The 12,536-nt window shown below is 41.8% G+C and overlaps 1 protein-coding gene across 1 annotated transcript in view; it reads left to right on the forward strand.

Annotated features, from left to right (window-relative positions):
* Positions 1–12,536, forward strand: part of LOC102413340 (ATP-binding cassette sub-family C member 4-like) — a 168,240-nt gene that overhangs the window by 62,613 nt on the left and 93,091 nt on the right. Inside the window, 4 exon segments of the mRNA XM_044927067.2 lie at positions 1,144–1,233; positions 2,803–2,994; positions 11,968–12,061; positions 12,285–12,372. Coding sequence (XP_044783002.2) covers positions 1,144–1,233; positions 2,803–2,994; positions 11,968–12,061; positions 12,285–12,372 — 464 coding nt within the window.

Below are 12,536 nucleotides of genomic sequence, written 5' to 3' on the forward strand. Positions count from 1 at the left end.
TCAATTTTTTGGTGCTCAGCCTTCTTTATGGTCCAACTCTCACATCCATATATGACTACTGGAAAAACCTTAGCTTTGACTATACAGACCTTTATCAGCAAAGTAATGTCTGCTTTTTAATACACAGTCTAGGTTTGCAATAGCTATTCTTCCAAGGAGCAAGCATCTTTGAATTTCATGGCGGCAGTCACTCTCTGTAGTGACTTTGGAATAAAATCTGCCACTGTTTCCATTTTCCCCCTTTCTATTTTGCATTAAGTGATGAGACCAGATGCCACGATCTTAGATTTTCGAATGTTGAGTTTTAAGCCAACATTCACTCTTATTCACTCTCCTCTTTCACCTTCATCAAAAGGCTCTTTAGTTCCTCTTAACTCTTTGCCATCATCTGCATGTTTGAGATTGTTGATATTCTGTCAGAATTCTAGATTCCATTTTGTGATTCATCTAGCTTGGCATTTTGCATCATGTAGTCTGCCTAAAGTTAAACAAGCAGGATGGCCATATACAGCATTGACGTACTTCTTTCCTGTTTTTTAACCCATCTGTTGTTGCATGCTGGTTCTAACTGTTGTTTCTTGACCTGCATACAGGTTTCTCAGGTGACAGGTAATGTGGTTTGGTCTTCCCAAAGTTTGTTGAGATCACTACTGTCAAAGGCTTTAGTCAGTGAAGCAGAAGTAGATGTTTTTCTGGAATTACCTTGCTTTTTCTGTGATCTAACAGGTATCAGCAATTTGCTGTCTGGTTCCTCTGCCTTTTCTAATTCCAGGTTGTACCTCTGGAATTTCTCAGTTCACTTACTACTGAAGCCTAGCTTGAAAAATTTTGAGCATTACTTTGCTAGCATGTGAAATGAGCTCAGTTGTGCAATAATTGGAACATTCTTCTGTCCATATGGGAATCTAGTAAAAGAAGTAGCCTCCCTAAAGTCAGCTAAAGCTGCCTCCAATCCCCAAAGAGATAAGATTTGATGACGAGTCCTCCAGGACACAGTATCTTAAAATAGGAAAGAGGAAAATGTGGGTTATATTTTGCATATCAATTATGTTGATTATTGTTATATTTTCCACTTTCTAAAAAAACTTGTATTACTTTATTAAAATGGGTAAGTTAAATTAAATTGAAAACTTTAATTTGTAGGCATCAGAGACCCCAACCCTACAAGAACTTTCCTTTACTGTCAGACCCGGTGAACTGTTAGCTGTGGTTGGACCTGTGGGAGCAGGAAAGGTAAGTTATGGTGATGCAACACCACAGCCCCTGTTAAATTCTGAGAATTGAGCCCAGATCTGTGTGTGACTCAGCTTGCACTGAGTGAATCTAGAACAGCATCTCTCTAGGTGTGTTCCATAAAACATTCATTTTACTAGAATGTTTCATGGCCAAGTAAATCAGGATAAACCCCCACTGTCTTTTCCTTCTTGGTGCTTCACATTGCTCTGTTAGGAACTGCCTGTGGGGAATTTGGATGTCTCATTGAAGAAAATTATTTATGTGACAGCTGTTCAGGATAGACAGAGACAATGAGGACTTCTTTTCATTTTAGTGGCCCTTCCAGGAAGTCTGGAGGTCATAAGGGCTCTTCCTGGAAGCTTTGAGCATTTCCTTCTGTGATTTGACGTGATCCCATCAGTGCACGTGTAGCGAATGTGCAACCACGTGCTGGAGATAAAGGTACAGACGTGAGCAAGACCCTGACTCTCTACCTTTCAGAGGCAACCAGGTTCTGGGGCGAGACAGATATGCAGACATATTATTTCAGCCCAGTGTCATGAGCACTCTGATGGTGTGGATACACACATGCCACATCTGTGTGATGTTGAAGATTGAAAGGAAAGGTGCACATGCACTTGGTCTAAAACAAAAAAAATACAGAAATCTAATGTGGGGTGTAGGCTTCCCTGGTGGCTCAGTGGTAAAATAATCCCCTGCTTAATGCAGGAGACACAGGTTCGGTCCCTGGTCTGGGAAGTTCTCACTTTGCAGTTGTGGAGCAACTAATCCCATGCACCACAGCTGTTGGGCCTCTGCTCTAGAGCCTGGGAGCTGAAACTACTGAGCCCTTGGCCCATAACTGCTGAAGCCTGCCTGCTAGAGACTGTGCTCTTCAACAAGAAAATCCATGCACTGCAATGAAGACCCAGTGGAAGCAAAAATAAATAAAAAATTAGAATTGTGGTATGGCAGAAACCAACACAACATTGTAAAAAATAAATGAAAAAAATAAAAGAACTAAAAATAAATAAATTAATTAAATTATTTTTTTAAATGTGGGATGTGTACATGAAAGGGTGTTGATTTCCTCTATGATGGGCTTTTGCTCTGCAGACACAACTCACTTCAGAGTTCTTTCAGTTAATCATCTTTGGCTATATTCTTCACACATAGCTTTTTTAAGAACAAGTATTTGTCAAGTCAAGGATACCAGATGCAGGAATAATTGCAAAAACATCAGATACATAAAATACACATCCTGCCTGGCTCTGCTAGAGAAGGATGTTAAGCATTCTCAATTGTTCTTTGCTGAGTAGAATTTCACTTGGGGGGATACTCAGGCAGAGTAGATTGTTTATACTATTAATATATTCCTATCAGTCATTTTCATTGACCATTAGTGTTAGTTTCTTTCTTTCTTTTTTTTTTTTTTTTTTGTCTCAATTGAGAGAGCTGTACTTTATCCTGTTCTGAAGGAAAGGGTTCTATCATGTATCAAGCACCAGGGTGGGGTCGGCTGTACTCCGGGGTTTGTTCCCTCTTTAGTACTGCCTGTTCACGTGTGCGTGTTGCCATCTCTTGCAGTCGTCACTGTTAAGAAATCTGCTGGGGGAGCTGCCCCTGAGCCAGGGGAAGGTCAGCGTGCTTGGGAGGATCACATATGTTTTTCAGCAGCCCTGGGTGTTTCCAGGAACTGTGAAGAGTAACATTTTATTTGGGATGAAATATGAAAAGGAACGATATGAAGAAGTAATAAAGGCTTGTGCTTTGGAATGGGTGAGTAATGACTTCTAAGTTGCATATACTTGAATTTCAAATAATGATAGTGGTTTAAACTACAAGATTTGTTAAAAGTTCTTTTTAAAAAATGGGTTTTTGAATGTTGCTTAATATTTAAGTTAGTCTTCTGGATAAATAAGCAGGTGTACATATGCTATTGTTTTAATTCTTATATGTTAATAACACAGAGAATACATTATCTGAAGGGGGGATTGTTTCATTCTGTGAGGTTTTTGTTCACTTTCAACTTTTTTAATGGAAAGTTACAAATATTTACAAAAATAGAGAGCACGGTGTAATGAACCCTCATGTACCAGCCCCAGCTTTAGCCAGAATCAGCTGGTGGCCAGTCTTGCTGCATCCCTACCCCTGCCAGCCCCATACCCACCCCAGATATTGTGGAGCAGATCCTAGACTTCAAATTAGTCCCTCTGTAAACATTTCATTATTTTTCTCTAAAAGATAGGAAAGCTTTGGGGAAAAAAAATCACTACTTTATTTCACCTGAAAAATACCTCAAATTCCTGAATATCACCCACCTGCTAATCTGTGTTTACATGCTGCTGATCATCTCACTGAGAAATCACCACTGTTGGAACCCACACAAGGTCTGCCCCCTGCACTTGGCTGATGCCTCCTTGGTCCCTTTCAGTCTGTGAGTTTCTCTCTGCATTTCATCTTTGACTTGTAATTTATTATTTAAAGAAAATAGAATGCTCTAAAACTTCTTTTTAATACTGCATAATTTCACTGAGGGAGACTGTTTTCAGAAATGGCATTGAGTTTCACAGAGAATGGTAAGATGAAAGGTTGAACTGTATATTGGGAATTAAATAAGATTAGTGAATAAATTATAACTAAACTTAAGCAATAAAAGAATACAATTTGGTAAAAAGAAAGGAAAAAGGGTAAATAATGTTAAATACTATGTTACGCTCTCAGGTTGTAAAAAATCAGTGAATAATAGCATTAAAGGTCTCCCCCAAGGATCTTTTAGTGCAGTCTGGACATCTGACTGCTCTTTTGTTCTGTGAGGAAAAAACAGGGACAGATTTTTAAAGTTTTGGTGTTGAAGGCTCCAAACCTTTTACCATTACCATTACCTTTGTGAGGAAATGGTAATTCTCCTGGAACCACGGCTTGAACATCATAGGTTGCATCAGGTGTGTGTGTTCATGCTAAGTCACTTCAGTTGTGTCCAGCTCTGCCGCCCTATGAACTATAACCCACCAGACTCCTCTGTCCATGGGATTCTCCAGGCAAGAATACTGGAGTGGGTTGCCATTTCCTTCCCCAGGGATCCTCCCAATCCAGGAATCAAACCTGAGTCTCTGTCTCCTGCATTGGTGGGTGGGTTCTTTACCACCAGCGCCACCTGGGAAGCCCTGCATCAGGTTAGCAGCATTTTACAATGATGTACACACAGAATTGCTTGTTTAATGGGCTTGCTCCTTTACTCCAGGTTCTTGTTCATGGGTGACTGTACATTTGCAGAAATGATGTCAAGTTAGCAGGGATGAGCTAGATTTTTATTAAATGGTCTAGGTACCATATAAGAAGGGAAAGCAAACGTGGAACAGTGAGAACAGTAGCTTCCATTAATTCAGAGTCCACATGCAAATCATTTTTCTGCCTTTCACACATGTGCATGCACACATGTAAAAAGGTTTATGAGTTATTCATTCTTTATGAGTGTTTTCGATATTCCCATCTTCATTTTATATTTAGTAAAACTGAGGCCTGGAGAGATGAGACACCTCATCTCTACATTTGTAGCTCAAGTTCAGATCCTTGGGGCCAATGCTTTGCCGCAGCCTCGTGGGGTGACTGGACCACTAATGTGGGCAGTGTTCTGGGGCTTCGCCCACATGGGGCATGTGTGCAGCACAGACTTTGGTGGAACAGGCCCTGCAGGACTGGGATGCACAGCAGTTTCTCTGTACATGATGTGACTTCTATAAACATGGACTTCTCTCCTGTTCTGCTGCATAATTGGGACATGGATTTGGGTCCCTCATGCCCATCCCCTCCTTGGCAGGAAGGGAGGCCCAGCATGGAGAAGTATCAGAGAGGAGAGTTCTGGCCCCAGGCTCATCACTTGCCCACTGTCACTCTGGACATGTCCTGTTACCTGCCTGGACCTCTGATATTTCTGCAGCAAAATGAGGACTTTGGGTCCGAGGGTTTCAAGGAGGTTTTCTTGCTGCTCTGAAATGTCACCTATGACTCTGATTAACAAGAGGTTAGCAAGGTCTTTACAACACCTGGGAAGCACTTAGTAAGTTATGAGAACATCTGCTTATCTCCTTTTGGATTCCAGGTATCAGTGGATGGACGTAAGGCAGACCCAGGAAATAGTGGCGTCCTGGAGTTAGTCTGGCCATAGACACAGAGACGGCATGTCTGGTAGAAAAGGCTTGGCCTTTGGAGAGAAACAGTCCTGGGTAGTGACTCCACGTGTTTGTCTCAGTTTCCTTTCTTGTTAAATGGAGGAGGGGTGGAATTCCTATAAAGGCTACAGACAATGCCTGTGAAATGTAAACAAACCAGTGTTTCAGTAAATGATGACCATTGTTGCTATTCTAACCTTTTTCTCTCCATCCATCTATCCATCTATATAAATATAATAAAGATTTCTCCTTATTGTTCTCCTTACTCCCACCTCCCCCAAATACTGGAGGAAAAGCCATAAAAAAGCAGTATTTATTTATTAATTAAAATTTTATTTAATTGTAGGGTAATTATAATATTGTGATAATTTTTCTATACATCAGCATGAATTGGTCATGGGTATACATATGTCCCCCCATCCTGAACCCACCTCCCACCTCCCTACCCACCCTGTCCCTCTAGGTTGTCCCAGAGTCCTCACTTTGAGTGACCTGCTTCATGCGTCAAACTTGCACTGGCCATCTATTTTACATATGTTAATATACATGTTTCAATGCTATTCTCTCAAATCATCTGACCTTCACCTTTTCCCACTGAGCCCAAAAGTCTGTTCTTTACATCTGTCTCTTTTGCTTTCTTGCATGTAAGATTGTTATTACCGTCTTTCTAAAAGCAACATTTTTTATATAACATATCTTAAAAACAACTAAATGTATTATGCTAAATTAGATTGAAGTAATCATTTAAGTTCATTGAGCTGAAAACTTTTCTGGAACAAAATAGCAAGACATGAAGTAATCACACTGGCAACATCAATTCAGGCTGATGACATCAACTCCAAGGTCTAGGAGTCAGAAGGTTCAGGAATTGAGTCCCAGTTTCTCTGTTGATCAGGTGTGAGGTTTTGACTAATTGATCCTTACAAGCCTGTTATTTCATCTGTAAAATGAAGACTATCAACCTCATGAGGTTGTTTTGAAGATGAAATGTGGTCGTGATTTTAAAGTACCTGCTTGCTAGGGACATAAAAAGCATTCTGTAAGTATTAGAATGCTTTTGAAAACAAATTAATTCTTAATCATAAGCTCAGTCAGTTTCTGGTGAAATTACATGCATAAAATGTGACATATAAGAAAGAAGGTATCTGAGTATTAACTTCCATTGTTTGAGTTGGTATTTCTGTAGGTGCTCTACATACAGTTCATTGTATGAATCAACAATATTCTGTTTCCATAATATAACCAAATAGTGTGCAACATTTGTTTCCATGTTATCTTTAAGGCTTTTGAAAATGTTTAGTGAACATATCTTTAAAGGTGTAAAATTGATAAATTCTAGTTTAATATTTTTCCACATAGATCACTTACCTGGGCATTTTCTTTTCAGACTGCCTTGACAACCATAGGATAGTAAGTTTATTGACACTTACATATCCAGGTGTAGAGGCCTTCAAGTCTTGAATTACTTAAGTGTTGTTTTCATTTCAAACATACTTTCATTCACCACTTGGACAGCATGATGTGAAAGAGCAGAAGGATCTGAACTGACATGAGTTGGTTCAGATTCCAGCTCTTCTGTTTAAAAGCTGACCAGTGATGTGGTCCTCACTCAGTCTCAGTTTCCTCATCTGTGAAACGGGGCCAACACTTACTGTGCAGCTTGGTGTGAGCATTAGCGATAATAAGCATCAGGTTCAAGAACACAGGTTGGTGCACAGATCTTACCCTTCCAGGAGCTGTGAGAAGCCATGTGCACATGTACAAATGATGGAGCAGAATAAGATGGGTCCTTCATGAGAAATGAGAAATGTAAACAGAACCCAGCAGGAAGAGAGACGAGTCCAGGATGGTTCCATGGGAGAGTGTGTTTGGGCTGAGCCTGGAAAGATGGGTGGGATATTTACAGGCCATGAGAGGAGGGGCAATTCTACATGGAAGAAAAGCTGTGAAGGAAGGCAGGGCTCCTGATGTTTGACTCTGGAACCCAGCCCTCCTCTGCCAGGGCCTCACATCTGGCCCACATTAACCATTTCAGCAGTCTGCTCCGTGGTGCTTCTACTCTAAGTCTCCACCATCGCTGAAGAGCCCTTGATGTGCTTCTGGATGGATGACATCAAACCAGCATCACCATTTCCTAGTTTGCCTCTAGTGTGTGTGTCTGCTATTCAGTGAGAATTGGTTAAATTTTGGGGCTTCCCTGGTGGGTCAGACAGTAAAGAATCTGTCTGCAATGCAGGAAGACCTGGGTTCACTCCCTGGGTTGGAAAGATCCCTTGGAGAAGAAAATGGCAACTCACTCCAGTATTCTTGCCTGGAGAATTCCATGGACAGAGGAGCCTGGTAGGCTGTAGTCCATGGGATCACAGAATTAGACACAAATGAGTGACTAACACTTACTTACTTAACTTAGAGGTAACAAATATGAATAAGAACACTTTCTTGTCAGTGAAAGGAACTATAATATATGCCGAACACAGGCTTTTCCCCTTTAATCAGAACATGTTGGCTGAGAAATAAACTTGACTTGGTTTTACTTCAAATCCTCCAAAATGTTTTTCCCCTTGGTGGCTTGTTCATATATAATTTGTGAAGTCAACAACATATTCAAAGTATTACTACCAGACTCAGAGATAGTTTCTTATTTCCTGGAAAGAGAGGCCGTGAGTGCTTTTTCTAGCATGTGGTTAATATTGCTGTATTACAATGTGGTGCTATGTTAAGAAGAAAACAAATTTGAACAACATAAAGCATAAAAACTAAGTGGAACAGTTTGCAAGGACTGTCAACAGTGAAAGAGAGGCCAAGTAATTGTGTGTGTGGGCATGAGGCTGAGAACTTAACATAAAGCTCGTTTTTTCAATGAAAACCAAAAGCAAGAGATGGTGTTAATTTCTGAGCTCAAGAAAGAAAGAATGTGAGGTAATTATACATTATCACAACAAAACATTTGCTGCCTTTCATCAGATGCACCTCCATTAAAATTTGAGTGAGTGGAGAACTGTGTGTGTTTGTGTCTTTGTGGTGTCAGGGAGGGTTCAGATGGAGTCTCTTTCTTCTGTGGTGGTCATGTGCTTTGAATGTTATGATTCGCACCATAAACAGGGTCCTACTGTTGGCTTGATGAGAAAATAGGGATCAGTCACCAACAGCAAGTTATAATCAACTCATGTCCTTTTTTCATTTGTGGAGGTATTCATACACTTCTTTAGATTCTCACAGCATCACAGCATCCTTGAGTTCAGTGATGCTGGTTTCTGCAGCACATTCTATAGAAGAGGAAAATGAGACTTAGGGAGATCAAAGGACTTGTTTGTCATGGTGGCACCAGTGAGCTACTTGCTTTCTCCCCAGATTTGTTGCAGTAGAGACAAAGAAGTAAGGGCTTCATCTGCAGAAAGGTACTGCTGTGCATCCTAGGTTGAGGCATGGGGGGTTTAGTGATAAAAAATCCAAACCCTGTCTATGACAGAATGTGCCAATTGATAATTATAGGCAACCTATTTAAATTAATTCTAATTAAATACCATGTAACTTAAGTCTAAGGCAGAGGAACCAGAGATCAAATTCCCAACATCTGTTGGATCATAGAAAAAGCAAGAGAATTCCAGAAAAGCATCTACTTCTGCCTCATTGGTATGATAAATCCTTTCACTGTGTGGATCACAACAAAGGGTGGAAAATCCCTAAAAGAGATGGGAATACCAGACCACCTTACAGGCCACCTGTGAAACCTGTATAGAGGTCAAGATGCAACAGTTAGAACTAGACATGGAACAATGGACTGATTCCAAATTGGGAAAGGAGTACAAGGCTGTATATTGCCACCCTGTTTATTTAACTTACATGCAGAGTATACCATGTGAAATGCCAGGCTGGATGAAGCACAAGCTGGAATAAAGATTGCTGGGAGAAATATCAATAACCTAAGATATACAGATGACACCATCCTTATGGCAGAAAGCAAAGGGGAACTAAAAAGCCTCTTGATGAAGGTGAAAGAAGAGAGTGAAAAAGTTGACTTAAAACTCAACATTCAGAAAATTAAGATCATGGCATCCAGTTCCATTACTTCATGGCAATAGATGGGGAAAGAATGGAAACAGTGACAGACTTTATTTTCTTGGGCTCCAAAATCACTGCAGATGGTGACTGCAGTCATGAAATTAAAAATGTTTGCTTCTTGGGAGTAAAGCTATGACAAACCTAGACAGCATATTAAAAGGCAGAGCCATTACTTTGCCTACAAAGGTCCATATAGTCAAAGCTGTGGTTTTTCTAGTAGTCATGTATGGATGTGAGAGTGGACCATAAAGAAAGCTGAGTGCAGAAGAATAGATGAGTTTGAACTGTGGTGTTGGAGAAGACTCTTGAGAGTTCCTTGGGCTGCAAGGAGATCTAACCTGTCACTCCTAAAGGAAATCAGTCCTGAATATTCATTGGAAGGACTGATGCTGAAGCTCCAATACTTTGACCACCTGATGGGAAGAATCGACTCATTAGAAGAGAGTCTGATGCTGAAAAAGATTGAAGGCAGGAGGAGAAGGGGATGACAGAGGATGAGATGGTTGGATGGCATACCCAACTCAGTGGACATGAGTTTGAACAAGCTCCAGGAGATGGTAAAGGACAAGGAAGCCTGGAGTGCTGCATTCCATGGGATCACAAATAGTCAGACACAACTGAGTGACTGAACAACTACTTAAGCCTGATTATCTCATCATTTTGGGAATGTTCTCATCATCTATTCTTTTTTTTCCCCATGGTACTCTGGGGAAAATAGGCTGATTTGTCTATTTGCTTCTTAAATAATATTCAAATATAACTTTTTTTTAAATTTTTTTTAATTTTTTTTATTTTATTATTTTTATTTTTTATTTTTAAACTTTACATAACTGTATTAGTTTTGCCAAATATCAAAATGAATCCGCCACCAGATCCTCAAGTTACAACTTTATTTCCTTCTTAGCTTTGAGTTTGTTCTGCTTTCACAGACAAGCATCTGCTTAGTCCAGCTGATCTGCTGGGTGTCCTTTGAGCACACTGTTTCTTTCCTTTCGGTTTTCCTGCCCAGCTTGCTCTTTCTGCTCCCATTTCTTATACAGACCTTGTCTGTCACTCACTTTAAGTATCACTGTGAAGATTTAAGTGTTATTCCTTCTCTGAAAGTGGGAAGCTAAGGCAGAGATCAGGAAAATTTCTTTTGAAGAGACACTCATTCCTTGATAAAAACCAGTCCTGTGCCTTTGCCAGCCTGGGCCACCAGGTCTCACACCTGTGTCTCTAGCACAGACCTTCACATCTGCCTGTCCAGATGCACCGTGACATCACCGAAAGGTCATCTCAGTTTGTCCACAAGCGAAGTCTCCTAAACCTGTATCCACCATCTTCCCCAACTCAGTAAATGGAGACTCTGTCCTTCCTCCTCCTCATCCCAAACACCACAGTCTCCTCTTCTCTTACAGCCACACCCATCCTGTCAGCAGGTCTTTTGGACTCCACCTTCAACATGTGCCTGGGGTGTAATCCCATCTCTCCATTCCCACTGCTCTCACTCTGGTCCTGACCACCATCATCTCTCACCTCGATTATTCCAGTAGCCTCCTCATTTGTATCCACCCTCACCTTTCCCCACTTACTGTCTTTTTCTGTAAAGCACAGGAGCGATTCCTTAAAATCTCAAACCAGGTCTGTCCCCCTCCTCTTGTTACTGCGGTGACCCCAGGCTCCTCCTGCTCTGGCTCTACTCTCACTCCCCTCATTATCACTCTGTTCTCCTGGCCTCCTTGTCCTGAACCCCTTGGGCATCTCCCCGTGGCCCCTGCACTCACCCTTCCCTCTGTGTTGAGCAGCCTCTCCAGGTCTGCCTAAGCCCCTCCTTGCCCCAGATCTACTCACACCTCCTCTGAGCAGAGCCCTCACACCCCGGTGTGGACTCACTTCCCTCCTTTACTCTCCACCCCCCTGAGCCAGCTTGCTTTTCCTTCCTCTCCTCAGTCCTTGTGCTCAGGTTAATTTTCCATATCATCTGTCTTACATCATGGAAAGAAACTGTAGGAGCTTTGTTTCTTCACAGCTGAGTTCAGTGTGCCCAGAGCAATGCCTGTCATACAGTAGGTCCTCAGTAAATATCTGTTAAAATGGTCAAACACATAGATGCTGTGCAAAACTACATAATGAATACAAAAAACACTGAGAGTTTTTTTTTTTTTTAATGTTCAAGATCACAGTTTAGTTACTCTGACTGATACCCATTGCTCTAGCTTCCCAGGTCGCTCAGTGGTAAAGAACCCACCTACCAGTGCAGGAGACACAGGAGACACTGATTCGATCCCTGGGTCAGGAAGATCTCCTAGAGGAGGAAACAGCAAACCACTCCAATGTTGTTGCCTGGAGAATCCCATGGACAGAGGAGCCTGACAAGCCCTAGTCCAATGGGTTACAAAGAGTTGAATACGACTTAGCAGCTGAGCATGTATGCACGTTAATCAAATACTTGTATGAGGAACTAATGCTAAAAGTGTAAGGTGGTAGTAGAGCACAATTTGTATCTTTTTCTTTCCCCCCTTTTCTATATGTATAGGATTTACAGCTTTTGGAGGAAGGAGATCTAACTGAGATAGGAGATGGAGGAACCCTGCTGAGGGAAGGGCGGAAAGCCCAGGTCAGCCTCGTCAGGTAAATGGTGTTTCAGTTGCCATCCAGCCCCTCCTCCTCCGTGGCTCCTAGTGGACGTGAGCACATAGACCCCACTCACCGGGTGGGCCTGTGTGAAGCAGGGTCTTGGTCCTTTCCCTGGGCTCCTGGAATGAACCTGGAGTTGTTGGACGCCATCATGATTCAGAGATGAGACCCAGGGAGTGTGAAGTGTCCTCTCCTGACATCTCTCTGTGTTTTCTGGAGCTGTGTATCAGGATGCAGACATCTACCTCCTGGAGGATCCGCTCAGCGCAGTGGATGCAGTGGTCAGCAGGCACTTGTTTGAACGGTGAGTTTACTCCTGTTTTCTATCGTTTCTTCTTTCCAAGAGCCCTGTAGAGATGAGGGAAGAAAGCTCAGGAAGGTCTTTGTGCTCCAGGAGACTCAGCTCCCTTTGCCCTGGTGTCCCTCCCTCCCCTCCCTTCCCTCCACAGAAGATCCATCATAGAGAAT

The sequence above is a fragment of the Bubalus bubalis genome, chromosome 13 (genome assembly GCF_019923935.1).
Source record: "Bubalus bubalis isolate 160015118507 breed Murrah chromosome 13, NDDB_SH_1, whole genome shotgun sequence".
Taxonomy (NCBI): domain Eukaryota; kingdom Metazoa; phylum Chordata; class Mammalia; order Artiodactyla; family Bovidae; genus Bubalus; species Bubalus bubalis.